General features: G+C 35.6%; 1 protein-coding gene across 1 annotated transcript in view; it reads left to right on the forward strand.

Annotated features, from left to right (window-relative positions):
* The window catches only part of Xirp2 (xin actin binding repeat containing 2), a 49,567-nt gene that overhangs the window by 9,839 nt on the left and 14,379 nt on the right, over positions 1-25,349 (forward strand). The window contains exons 3-6 of the mRNA XM_078017528.1: positions 17,728-17,814; positions 18,183-18,255; positions 19,223-19,356; positions 20,015-25,299. Of these exons, the coding sequence (XP_077873654.1) occupies positions 17,728-17,814; positions 18,183-18,255; positions 19,223-19,356; positions 20,015-25,299 (5,579 nt within the window). The remainder of the gene's footprint in view (positions 1-17,727; positions 17,815-18,182; positions 18,256-19,222; positions 19,357-20,014; positions 25,300-25,349) is intronic.

Here is a 25,349-nt window from a genome sequence, read left to right on the forward strand (position 1 = left end):
GGCCTCTAGTTCCAGAGTCACTCAGCCTGAGTTAGTCACCTATCTTAGTATGTTTTGTGGTACTATAACAGAATAGCACAGACTGACTAATTTAAAATAGACAAAAAATTATTGGCTTACAGTTCTGGCAATGGGAAAGTCCAATGTCAAGCTTCTGACTAGGTTATTCATGCTGTATTATAACATGGCAGAAAGGATGGGAGATAGAGATAGAGATGGATAGATGGATGGATAGATAGATAGATAGATAGATAGATAGATAGATAGATAGATATCTCTACTTCATTCACAAAGGTAAATCCTTTATGAGCTAAACACTTCCTGGAGGTCCCATCTGCCAATGCCATCATGATGGCAGTTAAATTCAACATGTGTTTGGTGGGGACAAATATTCAAACAAGGGCACCACCTATTCTCTTCTGTAAAATGATGAAGCAACAGGGTCACTTTGCTAATAAAAATATACGGTCCATGAAAACTTTTAGTATAACATCTGGCATGTATTAATTATTCAGCAAACACTGGCTATTGTCATCAGTAGTATTGCCATGAAAATCAAGAAAGGACATAATCAAGTGGTACGTACTCTCAGGTTAAAATATGATTCACAGGCACTTTATGTATATGTAAAAATACAAAGAAGGACTGCGTTGTTATGTGCCTCACACCTTAGCATTCTTTCCAGTTCTTTCTTTAGCTCTGGGAGACAATAATTTCTTAGAAGTTTCATAAATAATTAGAAATTTGCTTCAAATGAACATACCTTTAGACATAGGTCACTCTGGAGTAGTCAGTAACTAGTACGTATTTTAAAAATTATGATAGCAGGTCTTCTTTTGAGGGAAACATCCTTAACTTCATCTCTAAGAATGAAAAGATGAGTTGGACCTTTAAGAAGGTTGAGGAGAGGAATATGCATAAACATACACTGCACAGATATACAGGGTCCTGTTTGCCACTGTGAACGCAAGTTTGTGTTTTTCAAGTGTAAGCATATGAATTATGCAGCATTTGCTTCTGCAGACTGCTTTATCCATAGTATTGTAACAAGATGTACTGAGAATAACATAATTAATATATAAACTGAATCAAGCAGAAGAGGCTATACAATAAATGAGGAAAAGAGGAAGAGTTGATAGTGGTATTTTTTATTTATTTCTACTAGTGTTAAAGCTAGTGTCTGGTGAATTGTGGCTTCTCAGCACATTTTAGTTGAAGTATGGAAGAAAAAGAAAAGAATTTGTAAGGGGAAGAAACTACCTCATGACATTTTATGCTTTGTGCAGTTGCAATAGTGAAGACAGATATATTTCTACAATTGTCTTTAAAAAAATACAGCAAGCGTTTGTTCAATATACAAGACCATTATGTACAAATGCTAAGACATAAGGGCTTCTATTTGCCAGAGAACTGTTTCTTTTCATTTGATACAGGCAAGGGAATCTTCCTGAACTTTCTCCAGATCGGTCAGAGCCAGTCGCAGCTCTTTCTCAGGAAAACAGAAACAGCACACCCCTTGTCCTCAAGAGGCACATAAATAAGGCTACATATAACAGGCTTACTATGTAAAAAATTAAAACTCTAATAACAATCTTTCACCATTTTTTTTTCTCCCAGACCCAGTCCTTTAATCTGTTTATCCTCCATAGCTCTTTTTCAGTGCCTGTGGCTGAGTGGACCTTGGCAATGAAAAGAACACAATAAGATTAACTTTTTAATGCTGACTCAGAAACAGAACTCAAAGAGTTTGCTAAATAAAGCACAATGGCCTCAGCCAATGATTATCTGCAACACACTCGGTACCAGATTGGTAGGGGCTGCTTGATGAAGAATTTAGTTGACTGAATTTGTTTAACTGAGCATTTCAGTTCCTGACTATGCCACAGAGCTAACCATCTGGTTCTCTGAATTTTTTTTTTCAATTTAGAAAGAAATGCAAACTCTGATACCTTTGTGGGTTTGTAGATGCATGTTAGGTGAACTGACTTTTTTTCTTCCACTTTTACATCCAGAACTATCCCTGTTGTGATCATGAAGGCCCACATCACTACTGCCTCTCAAATGTGTGTTCATGATCCTGCTATCTGAACACTTTGAGGCTGGTTGTCTCTAGCTTCCTTAATCTCTGTGTCTCTGCCTTCTTACCCACATCCATCTTCCTATAGCTCTTCAGGATTAAATAATATGGTAAAATCCCATATTATTTTTATAGAAATTGAATACACAGAATTATATTTTGTGAAAAGTTTCCTTGCTTGAGCTGTGAAACAAATTAGCTGCACTTACTGTGGGGAAAACAAAAGCAAAACCACAAACCTAACCCCATGAGAGCTTGTATTTCTCATGATGAAAGGTAAAAAGACATTCTCTACAAAATCAGCAAACTACAGACTCTTCCCTTAGCCTACATGGAACTCATCTGTCTAGAAATGCAGCTCACCCTCCTTACAAAACCCTTCAACCTCCTTTGCTGCAGGTTCCCTAGGGTTGAAACACAGGGAAATTGGTAGTGGGTTCCAGTGAGTTCTGTCTTTGGGTTTCTACATCTCTCAGGCCCAGAAGCAGGGCATCTTTTCAGACTACCTGACACATCTCCTCCTGCTCATACCCTGACAGTGCAGGAATTTAGAATTAAATCATTGTTCCCATTCCCATTGGGCTGGGTCATGGAATCTGGGTGGGAGCTCTGGGTATCTAAGTCTGTTTCCACCTGAGCAGCACAGGTATTTCTGGTTTAATTGATCAGAGAGCAGGGAATTTTAAAGCTCTCCAGGTGATTCTAATGTTTAGCAATGATGATGGCTGTATGTGTTCCTACGTCCCTGGTGTGGTTGATGGTCACTCGGCTACCTCAGTCTCGGGGTGGGGGGCTAGAGACGTGGTGTCAAATCAACACATGGACACCGGGAGCTGGTGAGAGCTGGCAGGTAACAACCTCAGTCAACCTCCAAGCAAGCAGCCTTATTTTTGGAATGCATACAGCTATTATAGGATTCAGGTAGGGCGTGCCCGCCAATCACATGTAAGCACCTTAACATCTATAAGCCAATCATCTTATGCCTATTGTAATGATTATGCCTATTGTTACCACACTATGAGGAAGCACTAAATATTACTGTTGTGATGGAAGGTAGTCTGGAAGGGTCTTTGTCCTTAAGGGAGGGGGGCTTTGTGTTGGGAGGTTACATGCCCTGAAGCACTTGACTCTGGGTTTCCTGACCTGGTAGTCTGGTAGTTTGGCAACACTGACCACGGCTTGCTAGAGCAGAGTGCCCCGTCTTGTCCTAGGTTTTCCTAGCACTCTGAGCTGCTCCTAGCTACTAGCTGTGAACCAAAAGTTATTCCAACAGATGGCAATGTGAATCTGAGCTAAGATTTGTTACTCCCAAACTGACCACTCCCCTCTTAGTTCTGGTCTGAGGCTTGTCCCCTATGCAACTCCCTCTGTCCTTGTCACCGCAGGGTTTCTTTGTTTATGTGGTCATTTCTCCCTTTTTTTTTTTTTTTTTTGGTACCAGGGATTAAACTCAGGGGCACTTTACCACTGAGCCACATCCCTGCCCTATTTTATATTTTATTTAGAGACAGGGTCTCACTGAGTTGTTTAGCACCTTGCTTTTGCTGAGTCTAGCTTTGAACTTGCAATCTTCCTGCTTCAGCCTCCTAAGGTACTGGGATTACAGACATGCACCACTATGCCCAGCCATGTGGTCATTTCTCTTGAGATGAATAGTGCAATCAAAGATAGAGCACAAGGCTGGGAAGAATACTAACAAAGCAGGGGCTTAAAGAAATCATAGTGAAAATCATGAATATCAATCAAACAATCACTTCATGGATACCAAACTCCAGTTACTTTTATTAATGATAGACTATGTTGAAATAGTGGATTTATACATATATATTATATATTAGGAGATTAAAAATAAATTAAATATTTAACTGCTTCAAATTAACTAGATATATGTTAAAACATTATAATAAACTAGCTAATTAGAATAAAAATAACTAATGATATTGATATATTTTAGTTTATTATATTGATACTCCAGTAATCAATTAAAACAGATTTCATGCATTCATTTTGCAATAGTTTAATTCAAAATTGTTTTAATAGAATTTTACAGTCTATATACTTAATTTCTCTTGCTTGTACCTTTGATATTTCTTTATCAATAATATTTTGTGATAGACACAGAGTTTTACATAATTATAAAGTGAAAAACCTTATTAAATGATGTAGTAAAGATTCTCATAGCCACCTGGCTCTTTACATAACTAAGCTAATGTGTGATCTTTCCCTGGGTTACAAGGTGTGCTCATAAAATGTAAGACTGTCTTCTGTTATCCACTAACATCAATCACGTTACTTTACGGTCACACACTGTAACTCTCAACCTCTTCTGTCCTCAAATGAAGTTGGTGGTAATTGCTTACTGTCTGCTAAGGTGTGACTATAAAGTCTTAGTCATGTCCCTTTGCAATTTGCCCTTTCAGCTTCTTGTTACAGAACCTGTTGGCTTATGAGTTACTCTGCTGGTGCATAGAGGGTTCACTCCTCCCTCCCCTGAAGGAACACTGCAGGCCATTCTAGTACATCATTATAAAGGGAAACTCATTTCCACCCCACACTGTGCAGACAAGGGCAACCATTGTCCTGGGTCTTTTGTGAAAATTTCATCTTCTTGGTTAATAGTGCAGTCTGTATAATACATTGATTCAGCATCAGTTCCTTTTCTGCTTTGATAAAACTAAGTGAACTAATGTTCTTGGTGACTTCAATGGATTTAGGAATATTAACATAGGAAGAGTGTCCTGGCCCTGTTCCTCAGGAAATCAGGGCCTCAGGGGATAGTCCTAATACCAATAAGTAAGACTTATTTCAAGTGCTTTTAAAACATCTTGGATTGGTTGCATTTTTTCCCCTATAATTCATCTTACTCATTCTCCAAAATAGAATTTGTGGGAGTAAGGTTTACCCCAGTTATTGGAGCTCCATTACAACAACCTCTCTTCTTCTTAATGGTATTTTTGGGTCTGCTGTTTCCATAGACCTATTTGTTCTTAGAAAATACCTTTTCAATTTCATTTAGAGAAGACAATGCACTTACATTTATATCTTTCATTCCTTTAAAGTAAAATGAATGGAGATTGCTTTAGGAAAGGAGTGTTGTGTTCTCATATTAGGGCCAAGTTGTTGAGGAAGTGATAACCAATTCCTTTCCCAAAGAAATAAGATCAGAGAAGAGCAATTCCTCCATACTTGTGCAGGTGGTTTTAAAAAGTATTTCATGTGGATAAAGAGGTGAAATACATATTTTTTTTTTACATAATGGAATTTTGTATCTTCTATAAGAAGGGGTGAACATTGAGAAAAAGTTAAATAGAAGAAAAAAATTTTGCATTGCCCTTTCTGACTAAAGGTTCATATTAACTTAGAAATATAAATAATATTTTTGTATAATTACATTGAACATAATTCCCAAGTGCATAGATAATATTTTCCAATATGCTAATTAAATTTACTATATTTTCAAGTTTTATAATCAAATAGCTACAGAATTTTCTGTTCTTAGATTTTGTGATTTGTGAGAATCGAGGAAATACATAACAAAAGAAACCATTAACATTATATAATCATTACACTAGTAGAACTTAGTAAAATCTATAAAATGTCTTTTCCATATAGTTACTTTTATGAAAATAGATATTTTCTGTAAGTACTTGACATCAGAGGATATTATTAGCTCTTTCCGCTTCTTCTGGGTCTGTATTTCTCAAAATAATTCCTTCCTCATAGGTCTTTGAAAATGATTGGATTGAGTCAAGCTCATCTATTCTTTTGGATGTTCATTTGGTTATTAATTTGCATAATTACAAACAAATTAGCATGCTAAAAAAAACTGAAAGAACACAAGGCCTGAGAAAAGGAAGCAGCCACACTGAGAGGTTCTGTCCTTAGAACCACACTATTATAGAGAGATGTTTGAGAAACTGTTCATTTTTTCCAGCTTCTTCACAAAACTCAACACTACAGGGCAATGAGCAAGATCATATCTTCTAACTGCCCTTCCTTGATTCTTTCTCCTTCTTGCCTGAGTGATCTACCTGGACATAATAAAGAGAGAATTGTTCATCTCCTTAGGAATGATGAATGAGGGGAGGTGACTTCATTTCCCACCCCATCAGGAGAACTGGGCACTTTATATACCAGCCACTAGATTGATACCAAAAGGAGAAGCCAAGTGCTCAATCGACCTTTCTTATCCTAAGGTAAATACCAGGGCCCTCTGGAGACATAATACACTGCAATTTATTCCTTGTCTTTAGGGTACAAATTATCATAATCTGAGGTAGCAATTTGACATCTTGCAATGTTTAGATACATTTTGGGGAGTGTATTAGGCTGGGTTTTTATTCATGAGTCTTTTATCTTAAGCACTTTATAACATGATTCTAAAAATAGAAACAAATAGAAGCCATCCAAATCATATTTTCTTTTCTTTCTTTTCCTTTCCTTTCTCATTCTCTCCCTCCTCCTTCCTTCCCTCCCTTTCTTTCTTTCCTTTTACTAAATTTAATTAATTTTAATTAATTTAATTAATATTCTTCTCTCTTCCCTTTTTAATTTGAAAATCAAGAAAGTTTTCCTCTTTCTCCCATGAGTATAATCCCTTCTTTTCCTCACAATGTAAGCATTTCCTTACTGTGTAGGGATTATGATTATGAGGAAGTATACCATTGACCTTATATTCTACATTCTGAAAAATACATATTGAATACCTCACTTACTGCTCTAAAAAAAAAAAAAAAAAACCTTGGTTCAAATATCTGATTGATGGGATTCTAGTCAATACACTATGATCGTGGCATATCATGTTATTTTGTAAATTATGGATAGCATTATTCCTTAAACCCCTCTTACTGGTTATGTTGTTGTGCAGTCAATGTGTAAAAAGCTAGTTGTCAAATTTTAAAGAAATTTTATGTTATTCAGTGCAATGGGCCTTGTATATTTTCCGATAATTATCAATAATCAATGTAGCCTTTTCAGTTTCTTTCGGTGCTTCCCCAACTTTTGTCTCAGCAGTTTACCAATGAAGACACTGAGATTGAAATTAGTTATGACTTGTTTACCTGATATCTCACTTTAACTGATGACAAATTCTAGCCAACACTCAACACTCCTGTCTGCCTCACTAATCACTTTCCAGTTCCCAAATTGCTTGTAGATACATTCGCCAATAAAATTACAACTTAGTACCCTTTTAGATATCCCCATATTTCCTTGTTTTTTTTAAAAAAAACTAACTGATCAAACTATTTATTTTTAGTCATAGTTAAGATTTTCCCTAAAATATCTTGTTTGCACAGACAACATTGTAATGCTTAGATCAAAGCCAAATCTAATTTATTCTTCCTCCTTGTTAGGATTTTATATAGGGATTAAACATGTCATCCCTCCCATCCCCCAAAAAAGACTGAGGCCATAAAGACTCAGAGTGATAGAAAATAAAAGGAGTCACACTTGTATAATAAGAACTTGTGACACTTAGCAGGCAAATTGTGTTGCCTCAAAGTCTTCCTATGTGTCTTTGTATAATCACATGAAACTCATATTAACCTAATAAAAATAAGAAAGAAGCCTAAATCAGATTGAAAGTGCTTTCTACTATGTTATAAATTGTTGAAAATGATGGGAACTGATTTTGTGTTTTTAACTGGTCTCCATTTGGTTAAAAAGCTGTCAGTGTTCATGACCGATACTTTCTTAACAAGGGTTAATTTTTGATGCCTGAACCTCCTTCTGTTCCACCACCAAATGAGGCAGAATCAGTCACCACTAGAAGCTGAAAATAGGCACTTCCTCTCCTAGCCTTCCTGGTATCTAGGATCCAGATCTGTGAACTAGACTGCACTAATAGGGCACCTCCAGCTAAGAATATATATAAGAAATTAGTGAGATTAGAAACTGGGACCCCCCACAGAATCAGTTTTGGTGATGGCGGTGGCAGAGAATCACAACATCCAATTCCAATAATAATTCCAGAAATAAGACACAGCATGCACTATTAATGTTGCTGGCAGTGAGCCTGGTCTGGTTCATGTGGCAGTAGCAAGAGTGGGCTCACCTTATAGTTTTACAATTGTATTCTGCACTGTTACTGGTTACAAACCCTCCAGTCCTGGGAAATCTTTGAGAGGCACTACAACATCTCTTCAATAAAATCCCTTTTTTGTTTAAATTAGTCAAATTCCAATGCTTCTAACTAGAAGTTGTGACTGATCAAAAAGATCTAACACCAAAGTTAACATTCTTTATTATTGAGATGAGAGTCATATAATAGTGTCTTTTAGGAAAAGGGTAAGTATGGAAAGAATTATACAATAGTAGATTAAATAACTATGAACTGACCATTCACAAGGTATTAGTTCATAAAAGAACCATAGAGTAACTAAATAGAGATCATGAACCCACACTTAGCCATGTCTCCAGGGAATACTTCCATGCTCCAGAGAGCAGAATGGTTTTGAAGGATCATAATATGTACATTCTTCTTTTTGCTTCTCTCTGTTTTATTTAAACCCCTGATTCACTACTTTTCTAATACAGAAAAAAAATGCATGCATTAGGAAATGCTTCTTTTTAGTTTCTGGAATGAATTATATCATGAGATTATCTGATTCATTGACATTACCTTACTCTCATTAAATCTCTGCCCACACCCACCTTTGACTTTGTTTACTACAGGGGGAACACTGAACTATTACAAAAATGTTTGATGTAAATAAGTGTGTGATAAATAAGTAAAGATAGTAAATATGGCTGTGGCATTCATTAGACAGAGTTTTGTATATGCTAATTTATTTACACCTCACAATAACCTTCAAAGATAGGTACTATTATTTTTTCCTGGGTTTTTTTTTCCAACAAGAAACAAACACATAGATGTAGATGGTCTACCTAATGTTCCCAAGGAATGCGAACAAATGTGATACTCATCCTGGAAGGCTGATTCCAGACCTGTCCTGTATCACAAATGTGATACTCATCCTGGAAGGCTGATTCCAGACCTGTCCTGTACATTTACTTACTTATTTTTATTCAGCTGGTTATCACTAAGGACTCACCATATGTCAAGAACAAACAAATCAATAATGAATATGACATTATTTTGCCCTCAAGGAGCTTACTCTATCAGAAAGACAGACATAAAACAGATAATTACAAATGCAGTATGGTAGATGCTATGATAGAAAATATAAATGAGGCTCGCTGGGAAACATGGACACTATGATAAACTTTAGTCTGAGTGAAAGATAATCAAGAAGGACATCTAAAGGCAAAAAAAAATGCTTCAGCTGAAATTTGGAATAATTTTCTAGGAATACAGAATGTATTCTAGGCAAAGAGATAACTGGTACAAAAGGTAAAATTCTTTGATATACTTGTGAATACATTGAGAAAGAATTGAAGCATGTAGGTGGAGATGAGGCAACAGATTATAGAGAAAAGTATATGCCATGTTAAAGAATTTTTACTGCATTCTCAGGAGATCAAGAGCCATCAAAGAAATACAGAACTAAACTAAATACATATGCCCTTAAGTAAGATTATTCTGACTCTATTATAGAGTTGATATAAAGGAAGTTAAGATTAGATGGAAGAAGACAAATTAGGAGACTATCAAAATAGTCCAGGTTAAACATCTGAGGACTTCAAAGGGTCAGAAGCTCTAGGGCAAAGAAGGCCTTGGCTCAAGGGGCATACAAACAGCATTAAGTAGCATAGGTGTACTCTTAAAGTTTGCTCTCATTTGTTATACTTTTATGTTTACATCCTAGTCTTATGTATATATAAACATATACAAATATATATACATATATATTTACATACATATCTATATATGTATTTATGTGTGAATTGAAAGTACATATATTTCTATAATGGATTGAAATATATATATACATTTAACATACATCAACATAAAACTTCTAGAAAATACCTTTCATTTATTGTAAATAGAATGTTTTTATGTAAGCTTCTTTTTAGTTGATCAAATAAATATTGTCATGTATATAACTAATATGATATGTTTGGGGACCTGATTAAGAGTACATCTTTCATGTGTTCTTTTCATGAAGTGAAATGACTGGGTTATGAGAGCCTTTAACTAATCAGTACATTAATTCACCGGTAGGGATTAACTGGCTGGTAATTGTAGGTAGGTAGGGTGTGGTTGGAGGAGGTGGGTTACTGGGAATGTGACTTTGAGGAATGTATTTTGTCCCTCGTGAAAAATGCTTTCTCTGCTTCCTGACTTTCATATCCTGAACTGCATTCCTTCTCCACACCCTTCCACCATGATGATCTGCCTCACTTTGGGCCCAGAGCTGTGGAGTTGAATGTCTATGGAGTCTGTATCTCTGAAACTGAGTACCAAACAAAGTTTTCCTCCTCTAAAATTGTTCTTGTCAGTTCTTTTTGTCATGACAGAGAAGAAGCTGTCTAAAATATAAACTAAGTAAACTTTATTAAAAATGACATTTGCTCTTTATAGTTAAATATGACCAAATCTCAATTGTTAAGGAATCAGTCATAAAAGAGATGTGATTATTTGAAAAACAATTCTCTGAAAAACTAATGCAATAAACTTGCATAATTCATCAACTACATATATTTAGAATTCATGTTTCAAGGGACTATCAAGCTAACTGAGCCTATACCATTAAATATATGTGTATATGTATATGCACATCATAGATGTAAAGGCAGATGAAGATATGTTCACTTATTTAAAAATGCTGACAATATTTAGCATAATGCATGAAATAGCCAATGTTCAATAACTGTTGGTTGAATAATTAAATGCATAGGTCAGTCTATATGAGTCATTCATATTTAAAGATGCAGTGTTCTCAAAGGAATAAGTCACTACTTAAATTGTTTCAGATGTTTTGCATCAAATTAGTCTGTTTAGGTCCAATAATACAGCTAGTGCAATCCCCAAATCATAGACAGAAGTGCTATTGAATCAAGTAAAACTAAAGGCTTCACTTCTGTGTTTATTTTTTATTTTTATTTTTATTTTTTGTTTTAATTAGTTACACATGACAGTACAATGACCTTGACATATCATACATTTGAATCAGATGGGATATAATATCTCATTTTCCTGAGTTTATTATCATACAAAGAATTAGGACTTAAAATTGCCTTGACTCTCCTTTGCCATTGATGGGTTTAAATGCTTTTCTATTGTTGTATTATTCCATACATAATAATGGGGTTCATTTTGACATATTCATAAATGCATATAGCATAATGATTCATTTCAATTCCCAGTACTTCTCTTTTTTTCTCCCTTCCTCTCCATCCTAATACCCTTTCTCTACTCTGCTGGTCTCATTTCTATATATTTATTGTTCTTTTTAATTGATACATGAGAGTTATACATAAACGTGTTATATTCATACATGCATGTGCATAATTTGTTCAGTATTTTCCCCAGTCCCTTCCCTCCTCCTTCTTCCTTGATCCCCTTCTTCTACTAAACTGTTCTCTATTCTACTTTTAAGACATCTACCTTTTTAAAAACTTATTTCTCTCTGGGTTCTGTAAATGAGGGAAAACATTCAATACTTGATTTTTCTGAGTCTTAATGTTCTCCAGTTTCATCCATTTACCAACAAATGACATAATTTACGTCTTCTTATAACTGAGTAGAACTCCATTGTACATTTATATCACACTTCCTTTATCCACTTACTTGTTAACAGGTATCTAGGTTGGTTCCACAATTTGCCTATTGTGAATTGCACTGCTATAGACATTGGTCTGCATATATCACTATAGTATACTGATTTTAGTTTTTGGATAAATCCTAAAAAGTGGGATGGCTGGGTAATATGGGGGTTATATTTCTAGACTTTAAAGGATTCTCCAAACTGTTTTTCAGAGTTTTTGTACTAATTTGCAGTCCCACCAAAAATTCATGAGTATATCTTTTTCCCTACATCTTCACCAGAACTTATTATTATTTCTATTCTTAATGACTGCCATTCTGACCAGAGTGAGGAGAAATCTCAGTATAGTTGACCAGAGTAAGGAAAAATCTGTATAGATTCAATTTTCATTTCCCTCATTGCTAAGGATGTTGAACATATTTTCATATATTCATTGGCCATTTGCATTTCTTATTTTAAAAAACGTCTGCTTAGTTCATTTGCCCATTTATTCATTGAGGGGCTTTGGTGGTAATTTTTGAGATCTTTATGGATCTCAGATATTAATTCCCTGTTGGAAGAGTAGCTGGCAAAGATTTTCCTTCCATTGTGTAGGCTTGCTCTTCAAGTATAAATCATTTTCTTTGGTGTGCAGGAGCTTTTTAACTTGAGGCCATCCCACCATCCCACTTGTTTGTCCTTGGTTTTATTTATTGAGCTTAGGAGTCTTATTAGGTGGTGCTTACACCAATATGCTCACACCAGTATGTTGACCTTATGTTATCTTCAAGCAGTTACAGTATTTCTGGTCTAATCCTAATTCTTTAATTCCCTTTGAGTTGATTTTTATGCAGTTTGAGAAATAGGGTTCTAGTTTCATTCTTCTATGCATGCTCACCCAGTTTTCCCAGCATCATTTGCTAAAAAAAAAGCTATCTTTTATTGCCCAAGACTATGTTAGCTAATCTCGGTCCATTCATACAAATTTAAAATAAGGATAAAGCATTGCTTTTCATTGTGGTCATAAATATCTCAACGTAGTTTTTGACATTGTAGTAATTCTTCCCAATGCAATCTTCTCCTCTGATGATGCCAACTACCTTATACAGCATCATCGCACTGGCCACATTTTTCCTTAGATGTTCTGATTCCTTGAACTATTATCAAGCACTCTCATTCTGAGCACACTCTGTAAAGTGATTGAACACTATTGTTATACACATCTGCTTTAGTAACTTCACCTACCAATTATGAAAATATTCAATAACAAGATTATAAGACAAAATGCCAAAAAATAACCATAGGGCTGTATGGAAAATTCCAGAATCTCAAATTTTAAAGCAAGATAAAACCAACTATAAAATTTTCACACCCTAAGGAGAAAAAGTGACAATTTTCCCTTGCATTCATTTATTGACATTTTATTTCGCATGTCCTATGCACTGAGAAGCTAAACATTGCAATTTGAGGACCAGTGTGAGACTCACTTCAGTTAAAAGAGAGAGTCATATTAGAAAGTGATGACTGTGAAACATGAGAGGAAAATAATAGAAATGTGTACTGATAGTCATAGGAAGAGAAAGAGAAATGAGGGAGAAGCAGAAACAGCTAACCCTGTAAATAAAAGTCAAGGAAAATTTCAAAAACAAAATAATTTTTGAGCCAAGCTTTCAAAAGGTTATAGTGAATATGATAAACTCTAGCACAAAACCAAAGGATGTCAGATGGTATATAGTAAGTTTTAGTGTCGTGTTTTCAAAAAATAGAGAAAACTTAAGCAAAAGAAAACGTGTGTATATGCAAATTAAGACAAGCACAATGTATCCACCACAGATTTTGTACTCATCACTTAAAAGAACTTTGACTCCACTGCCAATTTGGCATGGTAACTAGCATGTTTTTGTAGTTTAGGTCTGTCTTGCACAAAAAAGTAAATAATGATAATACATCATATCCCTTTCTAGTTTTACTAAAAATGAGATTAGGTACAGGAAAAAATGTTGAATAACTGGCATTGAGGTTGAACTTCTATTTTTTCCACTCTGGTGAGACAGATATCTACTATTCTTTCAGTCTTTCCTTAACTGTTTTTTCTATTGGGTATATTCCTAACAATCATTGTGAGCCACCATTAAAAATTCTTTTTTCTCACTCATTGCATCAAAATGTGTTTGCATTTTTATTGGAAAAGTTTGCAATGTCTTTTCCTATATTCATAACAACAATGACAAGTTGGGTAGGCAGAACACAAACTATTTTTTGTGCTGGAAAAATCTCTTCTGAAGATGTGTATATCAACAATATATTTTTTTTGTAATATACTTGGCTAATATATGAGCAAATTTCAGATTGATGTGAGCCATGCAAACATTATAGGATTGCTTTGTAATTGTGTTAAAATTTCTCTTTTATATTCCAAAGTTAGATCATATATATTATTTATTTTCTTTCCTTTAGTGGATGCTTGAAATGAAAAAGCTGGATTTAAGTGTGATTTAGCTATTTGTCCAAGATTACAATAAACCGAGTTGAGGAAAGAGTTAGTACTAATCCCTGAATCCTGGTTACTGGTTAATCCACCTGTGAACAAAATAGCATTTTTGTGTCTTGCAGCCTGGTCTATATTTGAATTCAATTTTCAGCAACCAATTTCATGAATCATTTCATGTGAGTTTATCTATGGTGTTCTGACTAGAATTCTTTATTATATTTTATTTGTGTAATTTGATTTCTGCCTTAGCATTATAATGATTCATTCTTTTACTTAACTCTACACGCTATAGACACCAGAAATTGGGAAGAAAGTAAGTCAGATGTAAAATCCAAATTAAAGTTGGGAAACAGAAAAAAATGATGGAAACAAAATCTTAGAATATCTTAAGACAGATTTCATGTAAGTTAAAACAACCAGGGGGGCAGTAAAATTGATGCCATGATTCTAACATACCAAACTAGGGTAGCAATTACAGTTCTATTTAATAATAGAACATAAATGCTGAAGTAGACACTTACAACTATAAGCAAAATTTATGTATGTTTGTATGGCTCATGTTGTGCCATATCCTACAAGAAAATATGTTTAGAGATGATAGGCATAGATTGTTTTCACCTGATTAGATGCATACTAAGTACAAAGTGTTTGCTCCAGAAAATGATAAATTTTGAAATATATGACAAAAATACATTTCTTTATAGTTTTTCTACTCAGATTATTTTGCATTTTTTTTTCTCCACACAGAGATTCATTTCACTTTATTCTCTCAGTATGACAATTGGTGGAAGGTATCGGAACTTAAAATGTCTGTGGATATCAGAAAGGGTTTAGAAAAACACCAACTTGGTTTTAAATTTTAGGAAGTGATAGGGATGATGACCCGAAAACTATATACCTGACCAAAATATATATATTTTGGTCAACTATATACCAGCCCCTCTTTGTTTCAGCTAGATACTTCTGTATTGAAATATGAACCTACAGTTGTCAGATTGTCAGAGTTTTCAAAAGCAGGAAGAAATATTGATTTCTGTAGGTGTTCAGTAATCCAACGTTTTTAAATGACAGTGTGGATCATTTGCAGATGTCATCAGGACACAGATGGCAGATAGACCTCTGGGTAGAGACATGCCTCAATAAAATATCTGTGGTGCCCCTCAGTAAAGACCTTGGCTCTGGTCAGGTTTTCATTCTCTTTTGCTGCTTCACAGTCTGTTCATTTCCTCTTCCAACTTCTCAGGGTCTGCAGAATAAGTCATGGGATATTTACACCCTATCTCTGTAGGCACAAGATTTGTCACTGTTGAAAAGAGTTGTCCTTTGTACCCAAGCCTTTTTTCTATCTGCCTTATTCACTGATTCTTATGGTTCCCTCCAGCACAATGCTATTAACACCCTTAAATAAAACTTGATTATGTAAGGCATCTTATATGGAATTCTGATCCTTTGAACTTAAAGGAAAGAACATGGATTGCTTAGTTTCTATCTATAATCTTTCTCGAGAAAGTAAAGCATTTTGTTTATTATTCTGTTCCCAGTTTCTAGACCACCTTTGGAAAGGATAAGTTTCAACAGAATTAATTTACTAATTGAAGGTTCTGTTTCATTCATTCATTTATTCATTATGTGAACTTTTCCTTAGCACAGTTGTGGGTCAAATATATTATCAAATATCATTTGAAATATGTAGATCACTAACAAGAGCTAGGAAGACGTTATGTTCAGGAAAAAAATCTTTAGTGTACTTCAATTTAATAAATTACAACCTAAATTTTAAAGTGTAAGCCCACATTTTTACTTTATTTGCTTATAAAACTCTTGGGAGTTGTCTTAACTATGCTTCTTAATTCTCCTTCCTAGAGAAGTATAATAAAGCTGGATTGTAAGATACATCTCTAAATAAAGAATGAACTGCTCCTTGGTTAACTAGACCCTTAACCTTGTATTCCAAACACTTTTGGAGCAAATGTCATGTGCTCTTAGTAGCAAGAAAAGTACTGGTCAAGATCTCATTAATTAAATATTTTACAGTTATTCTTGGTTTAAAAAATGTGATAGTTTAAAACTAACTCACAGTGAAAAACAAACTTTAGTGTTCCTATTTAGTTAATAATGATAACATACCTTAACTCACTTGACTATTTTTTACTAAAACAGATTTTTTAAAATCAGATGTCAAAAAATAATATTTGTTAGTCATTTAGATATCAAGATAAAAGTAAAGTTCAAGGTTCAAATACATTCAAACACATGTGTGCTTATAAAGAGAGGGTGTCTATATCCTTATTTTTTGTTATGTTAGGATTTGTACCAGTATGCTAAGTACTTTGTGATATCAACCCATATTATACTCATGTCAGAATAATATTCTATAATGAAAGCAAGGCTGGATCACCAAAATTATCAGAAGCTCAAAGTTTTCAATTCAGTTAGGGTCAACTGTTTTAACTTTACCCAAATCAAAAGTAGCTCCATGAAAAAAGGTAATGAGATATACACTATCATAACATGGCCTGTGTGTATTGGTTATATTGAGCAATCAGTTTTTAATTGAACTCTTAATGAGTAATCACATCGGATGGCCAAATTGAAGAACAGAATGTGTTTTTGATAAATAAAAATGTGATTTATGATCAACAAAATATATTTCTTTTTCATCAAGAATTTTTATTCTGTATCACTTTTTATTTATTGCTTTTATTTTTTAAGTTTTTTTAGTTTTCTAATTAGTTACACAAGACAGTTGAATGCATTTTGACACCTCATACATAGAGTGTAACTTCTCATTCTTCTGGTTGTACATGATGTGGAATTACACCAGTCATATGGTCATATATGCACATAGGGTAATAATGTCCAATTCATTCTACCAGCCTTCCTACCCTTATACTACCTACCCTCTCTTCACTCCCCTCTACCTAATTCTAAATATCTCTATTCTTGAAGTCCATCTTTCTCATATTGATGCACCACTAACATTTGTGATCTATGTTCTAATCCAGAATGTGAATATATTAAATTATTTTGCAAAAGGAAATTGGGATTGCAGAAGGAATGAAAGTGCTAATTAACTGATGGTATGACAGGGATACAATTCTTGATTATCTGAATTGGTCCAATGTAATCGTAAATGCCCTTAAAAGTGGAAGAAAGGATCAGACAGAAGGTAGCAGTGGGAAAAGGTCTTGGCCTGGTATGAGGGGCCAAGAACCTAGAAAGGTGGGCAGTTTCCAAAATCTGTGGAAGGCAAGGGAATGTATTCTCCTCTAAAGTCTACAGAAGGAATGCATGTCTTCTGATACCTGCTGAGACTTCCAAACTACAAAATATAAAATAACAACATTATGCAGTTTTAAAAAATTAAATTTTTACTGCTTTGTTATAGCAGCCATTCAAATTTCAGAAACTTCATATTTTTATAGAATCCTCTGTCAATGAAATTATATTAGTTTAGATGTTCAAACTTTTCTTAAGGCTTTTCTGTTTGTTTGCTTGCTTATTTTCAGGAGGTAATCCATAGCAGTCAGGAAATGAGAAGAAATGATCAAGAAGTTTCCAAAGCACATGGAATTGATGTTCTCCAAACAGAAATGGTAACTACTTAGAGAAACAATACTTTCAAACAGTTTCCAAAACTCTGTGCAAGTTCTGACTTTGTTGTTTTTGTTGTAAATTTTTCTTTTATTGTCCTTTATGTATTTAATAGAAATAGATACTGATATATCAGTGTCTCTCTATTTTCAAGTTGAAATTCTTTTATAAGAATATGATTGCACTTTAGGTAGTGATTCAAATTTTTTCTAACTCAAGTTCTTTCATTAAAATAAATGATAGAAACTTAATTACCATCTCTCAATTTATACTGAAGTCTTACATAAAAATCACTAAAATGAAGAATATTATTCATAGTATTAAAATCACTGACTCTTGAAAAACAAAAAAAAATTATTTTTAAATACAGGTGTCTCATCTTGAAAAGCACACCGAGGAACTAAAACAAGCTTCTCAGTTTCAACAGTATGTTCAAGAAACAGGTAAGGGCCTGTATTACTGGCCCCAATATATCTTTTTCTGATTGTTGTGTGTGTATGAGTTTGAATGGAGAACTTCCAAAGTCCAGTTCTCCCTACTGAGTAACTTTAGTAACTGTGACTCATGATCTTAAAGTGGGCAGGGTAGTGTTTCTACATAATTAGATTTTGCCTGTGGTAATAGATGCAATATGTTTTTAAAATAGTTCACTGCTCATTACCCCTGAACTTTAAGGTTCATCCTTAAAGCCAAAAGGTGACAAGATAGTCACTTCTGAATTCTATTTTTTACCTCTGAGATCTAGAATACAACTTGATGCCTATCAAGTTCCCTGATAATAGAATTGTCTGTGATATGTTCATTTTAGTGACAAATTTAAGTACTACTAAGCCTAGTCCTATAATGTACAAATAGGAGGTTAGAACAATTTTATTCATGTAAGAAAAGTACAGTTTTTCAGCTTATATTAGGGGAAAGACTTTTAAAGCCCAGAAGAAGTGAAAGTGAAATTCAATCCAACAGTGAACCAAACATTACTTCAATGGCTTGGCTATCTGTAATTTGGTTTTCAGTTTAAAAAAAACTTCTGATCTTCTTTTGTCTTATAACTTTTACTATTTTTTCTAAGAAGAGAAGTGAAACCTTATTGAAAAAATATTTGGAAATTTGTTTGCTTGCTTATTTTCAGGAGGTAATCCATAGCAGTCAGGAAATGAGAAAAAATGATCAAGATCCTTTCCAAATGATCCTTTCCAAATATAACTTCCAACATCTTTCTTCCTGTATTTTCTTTCTATATTTCTTGCTATATTTCTAAATTATATAAAAAATCAATGGCATATGCCTAAATGTATCCCTTGAATCTTTTTATTTGTCTTACATTGTGATGTTTCCCATAGCATTATAATTTTTTCTTTAATATAATCTTATTCATTATATAATATCCCTAATGTTCTTGTCTGTTTGTAGTTATTGATACACCTGAGGATGAAGAAGTTCCTAAGGTTTCAACTAAGTTTCTAAAAGAGCAATTTGAAAAATCTGCCCAGGAAAAGGTCCTTTATTCTGACAAAGAGACAACAACCCCTGCCAAGCAGATGAAGGTAAGGTAATTTCTCTACATGGAGATACTTAAAATGTAAAATCAGATTTAAGTGCATAAAGTTTTCAAGTTATTGGATTTTTAAGGTGTTTTTCAAAAACAACAACCTTGAACTAGGTAGCTCTTATTCTGTCCCAGAAGAAGAATACTGATTTACACAAGAAGAGAGGCAGAGTAAAAACTTTTCCCGGTACAGCAAATGAGGGAAGAAAAAGTACATAAGGCTCTAAAGTCTATAACTAAGAGCAGGTAAAGTAATTAAGTCCATTTTAAATGTCAGAGACTTACTCTCTTCTGTTTAAAATTCCAAGGAAAACAAAAACTACTCTCAAAAGTACTTCAAGACTTTCACTATTTCCCTGTGGATTGCTCTGCATAGCACATTAAGTAGAGGGTGAAAAATCAAGAATATATGTAAATATTAAAATACTGGATTGTTGATACATTGGGTGGGGAGAATGAAGCTTTCTAAGTAAAAGCATATTCTAGGATCGATAGTAACAGGCACTGAATATCACTCCTAAGGGTGTCTTTAAGTGGAGTAGATCACCTTTTTTTCTTGTGGAGATGTCACAGCAGAGTCCTGGTTGCAGATGGGTGAATGTCAGCACTGAGGGAGCCTCCACTCTTTATAAGTTTTGTTTTTCTCTCCCCTAAAGATTGATTATAAATATGAAGACTCTATAAAGCCATCATCTGTTGTGGGTTCCTCTTCCTCCTCTTACACTTCAACTAGCCAAAGGAAGGAAACGTCTGCTTCCAGATATAGTGATCACAGTATCACTTCCTCAACTCTGGCACAAGTTAATGCCACTCCTTTGGGAATGATGGAAGAGTTTCCTCCTCCACCACCTGATGTACTTCAAACCCCAATAGATGTGACAGCATTTTCCCAGTCCCCTGAAGTCTCCAGCCCTCCTAAGAGACTACCAATCCCCAAAGATTTATATTCTAAGCAAAGAAATTTGTATGAATTAAACCGCTTATATAAACATATCCATCCTGAGTTAAGGAAAAATTTAGAAAAAGATTATATCAGTGAGGTTTCTGAGATTGTTACTAGAAGTCAAGTAAACTCAGGGAGCTCAGTTTCAGCAGATGTGCAGCATGCTCGGTATGTTTTTGAAAATACAAATGAGAGTTCTCAAAAAGATCTGAACTCAGAAAGAGAGTGCTTGGAATGGGATGAAATCCTGAAAGGGGAGGTGCAGTCCATGAGATGGATCTTTGAGAATCAACCATTAGATTCTATCAACCATGGCTCTCCAGATGGAGGTGACACTTCCAAGGGCATCACTGATCAAGAAATTATTGCTGGTGGTGATGTGAAGTATACCACATGGATGTTTGAAACCCAACCCATAGATACACTAGGGGTTCATTCTTCTGTCACTGATGTAAATGTCAAGAAAGTGCCTGAGCTAGCCAGAGGAGATGTCCACACAGCCCGGTGGATGTTTGAAACAAGGCCATTAGACTCCATGAATAAAATGCATCAAAGTCAAGATGAATCGTCATTAGCAGTTATTAAGGACATAACCGGGGGAGATGTCAAGACTGTGAGATACATGTTTGAGACTCAACATCTGGATCAACTTGGGCAGCTTCATTCGGTGGATGAGGCTAACTTACTGCAACTCAGATCGGAGCTCAAAGAAATTAAGGGAAATGTTAAGAGAAGTATAAAATGTTTTGAAACTCAACCATTATATGTTATTAGAGATGGTTCAGGTCAAATGCTAGAAATTAAAACCGTTCACAGAGAAGATGTAGAAAAGGGGGATGTGAGAACAGCACGTTGGATGTTTGAAACACAGCGCTTAGACACAATCAACAAGGATATCACCGAAATTAAAGTTGTCAGGGGAATATCCATGGAGGAAAATGTCAAAGGCGGAGTGAGTAGGGCCAAGTGGTTATTTGAAACCCAACCTTTGGAAAAAATCAAAGAAGAGTTAGAAGAGGTCGTCACTGAAAGAGAAACAATAATAGGCACAGATGTGTCCAAAAAGTGTTGGATGTTTGAAACGCAGCCATTAGACATTCTAAAAGAAGTTCCTGATGCAGATCCTGTGCCACCTGAAGAGATCATAGGGGGCGATGTACAGACCACCAAGCACCTATTTGAAACGCTTCCAATGGAGGCCTTAAAAGACAGTCCTGATGTCGGAAAGCTTCAAAAAATCACTGCCTCTGAAGAAGAAAAAGGTGACGTCAGGCTCCAGAAATGGATTTTTGAAAACCAACCACTGGAAGAGATACGAGAAGGTAAAAAAGAGTATACGCGAACTGTGAAGCTTGAAGAAGTCGACAGAGGAGATGTCAGGAATTACACGCACATCTTTGAATCAAATAATCTAATGAAACTTGATGCATCACATAAAATAGAAGTGGAAGGCATCACGAGGGGTGCCGTGGAGTTAAATAAATCTCTTTTTGAGACAACACCACTGTATGCTATTCAAGATCACCTTGGAAAATACCATCAAGTCAAGACAGTCCGGCAAGAAGAAATCCTAAGAGGTGACGTAAGAAGCTGTCGCTGGCTTTTTGAAACAAGGCCCATTGACCAGTTTGATGAAAGTCTTCACAAATTTCAGATAATTAGAGGAATATCTGCTCAAGAAATACAGGCTGGAAATGTGAAATCTGCTAAATGGTTGTTTGAAACCCAACCTCTTGATTCCATTAAATATTTCAGTAATGTGGAAGAAACAGAAAGTAAAACTGAACAAACTGCAGAGATTGTTAAGGGTGATGTCAAAACCTGTAAATGGCTATTTGAAACCCAGCCAATGGAGTCCCTTTATGAAAAGGTTTCATCAATGACTGACAGTGAAGAAATTCATAAGGGAGATGTCAAAACCTGTACTTGGCTCTTTGAAACCCAGCCACTTGATACCATAAGAGATGATTCTGAAACAACAGTCAAGTTACAGACTGTCAAACAGGAGGAGATCCAAGGTGGGGATGTTCGGTCCGCATGTTTTCTTTTTGAGACAGAAAACCTGGATAACATACAAGGAGAGGAGGGCAAAGAAACCAAGCATATGGAAATGGAGATCCAACCTGGCGATGTCTCCAGCATGAGGTATAAATTTGAAAACCAATCCTTAGATTCTATAAGTTCCAGTTCAGAGGAAGTTTTGAAAAAAATCAAAACCCTAAAAAGTGAAGATATTCAGAAAGGCAATGTCTTAAACTGTAGGTGGCTATTTGAAAACCAACCAATTGATAGGATAAAAGCAAGCCAAGAAGACAGTGGATCAGTGAAGACAGTGACAGACATACAAGGTGGGGATGTAAGAAAAGGGTGCTTCATTTTTGAGACTTTTTCTTTAGACGAGATTAAAGAGGAATCTGACTTTACCAGCACCAAGAAGACGATTACTGAAGAAGTAATAAAGAGTGATGTAAAAAGCTACAGAATGCTCTTTGAAACCCAGCCTCTGTATGCAATTCAGGATCGAGAAGGTTATTATCATGAAGTGACAACAGTTAAAAAGGAAGAAGTGATTCATGGAGATGTACGAGGAACAAGGTGGCTTTTCGAAACAAGACCATTAGACTCAATTAATGAATCACAAACTGTGTATGTGATTAAATCGGTCACACAAGAAGACATTCACAAGGGAGATGTTAGTTCTGTCAGATATAGATTTGAAACCCAGCCACTGGACCAGATTTCAGAAGAGGCACATAATGTTGTACCCACTGTTGACTGCATTCAAGGTGGCAATGTGAAGACGAGTAAGCAGTTCTTTGAGTCTGAAAATACTGGGAAGAGCAATTACATAAGGACAGTGAGTGTCAATGAAATACAAAAGGGCAATGTGAAAACATCCACTTGGCTATTTGAAACTCACACAATAGACGAGCTAAGAGGAGAAGGGTCAGAATATGAAAATATCAAGACAGTCACCCAGGAAGATGTGCAGAAAGGTGATGTTAAGCAGGCAGTGTGGCTCTTTGAAAATCAAACTTTGGACTCTATTAAGGAGGCAGATGAAAGCCCCACCAAAATGACCAAGGAAGAAATCCCTCCTTCTGATGTCAAGACAACTACATGGCTCTTTGAAACAACACCTCTTCATGAGTTTAATGAAAATAGAATAGAAAAAGTAGAAATTATTGGCAAGAGCATTAAAGAAACCTTGAGAGATCTCTACTCTCAAAAAGTAATCGAGGCTCCTGGAATTATCATTGAATCGGATGAAGTGGGAGATGTCCGGATGGCAAAATACAAGCTAATGAACCAATCATCACCCGAGATACAGAAAGAAGAAATCGTCAGGGTGGATCTCAGTAGTATAATGATGAATTTACTTTCCAAAAGAGACTGTACCAAAAGAGAGATCTGCATTAGTGAAGAGGAGAAGGGAAATGTCAATTTCACCAAAACTCAATTATTAAACAGATCAACTGAATTTCATGCTGAAAAGGAAGAGATAGTGAGAGGTGATATACAGCAAGCGATAAAAAACCTGTTGTCAGAGGAAAGACCTGCGAAGAGAGGCATTTTAATTCAAGAAGATGAAAGAGGAGATGTCAACATGACGATCTATTGTCTTCTTCATGAAAATGCCAGCGACACAATCCAGCGTGAGGAAGTCATAGGAGGTGATGTGAGGCGTACCATCCATAATCTGTTGTCTTCCTCATCAAATAGTGAAATATCTGAAAGGGCTAAAATCGATGCTTCTGAGAGGGGAAATGTTCAGTTTTTTACGACGTGCATAGAAACCGGAGCTTTGGATTATCTCAAACAACTCCAGGCAGGGTCTGATGAAACACTAATGGCTAAAAATCCAGTAGAGGAGGAAATAATTGGTGGTGATGTTGAGGGCACAAAACTTTTACTAAAGAGAAGGCAGTCTCAGGTGGAACGCACTGTTAGCGAAGCTGACATCGTTCCAGGAGATGTGCACAACACTGTTAAACTGTTTATGGCAGAGCCTCAAAGTTCCTCTTATGAGACTCACAAAGAAGGAATTGCAAAAGAAGATTTGAAATCAACCCTGAATTCCCTCAGCCAGGCCATCAAAGAGAAAGTAGTGGCTAAAACAGAAGAAACTATAAAAGGTGACATGCTAGCCACACTCAGGTCACTTCAGGAGTCAAGCCACCGATGGAAAGAATCTCAACAGCCAAGTGCCATCCCAGGTAATATTGAGCAAGCTATTGAGTGCCTCGAAAAGGCTACTAACACAAGGACAGAAATCCTGAAAAAGGAGCTTATTCGAGATGACCTAGAAAAATCCCTGAGGTCTTTGAAAGAAGCACAGAGAGGTTTTAAAGAAGTCAACAAAGAGAGAATAATCAAAAAAGATAACCAAGCTGGGATGGTTGGATCCTCAGATAGGCAGGAAACAGAGATCCATCAGGTGGCTATGCAGAGGGACAAGAAAAGTGTTCTTCAGCCAAGGCCAGGAGCATTTGAGCCGAAAGCCGGCTGGCAAGGGAGGGCAGATGCTCTCAGTACAATGAGAGGTGAATCATATCATGGGACTTTAATAGAAGAAAGATCCGAGATTACTCTCCCAAAGGCCCCAAAAGGCACAGTAAAGATCGTTATAGATCGTGAACAAAACAATGATGCTCTTGAGAAAAGCCTCAGAAGACTATCTAATTCACACCACCAAGCTATAACAAATGTGATGGAAACAGGCAGCAGAAAGGGTGTCCAGACTGATGCTACTAAAGAGCAGGAGCTCAGTGACAAGTACATGAGCAGACAATTAACTTCCACTGTGTCAATGAAGGAAAACCTAAAGTCTACAGATTCAGAGACAGTGAGCAAGCTAAAGAAGGATGAAGTCCTCAACTCCACCCGATCAACCGCTGGATCACTCGAGAAGCAACAGACTCAAACCTGTGAATTGAAGAATGATCATCAGAAGACTGAGGCTTTCCATGCAAAGAGTCCTAAAAAGACCCAAAACGTTAAAATACCCACAGAGGCACAAAGATCCAAACCTGGTCCCACCCAGCAAC

This window comes from Ictidomys tridecemlineatus, chromosome 7, assembly GCF_052094955.1.
Source record: "Ictidomys tridecemlineatus isolate mIctTri1 chromosome 7, mIctTri1.hap1, whole genome shotgun sequence".
Classification (NCBI taxonomy): domain Eukaryota; kingdom Metazoa; phylum Chordata; class Mammalia; order Rodentia; family Sciuridae; genus Ictidomys; species Ictidomys tridecemlineatus.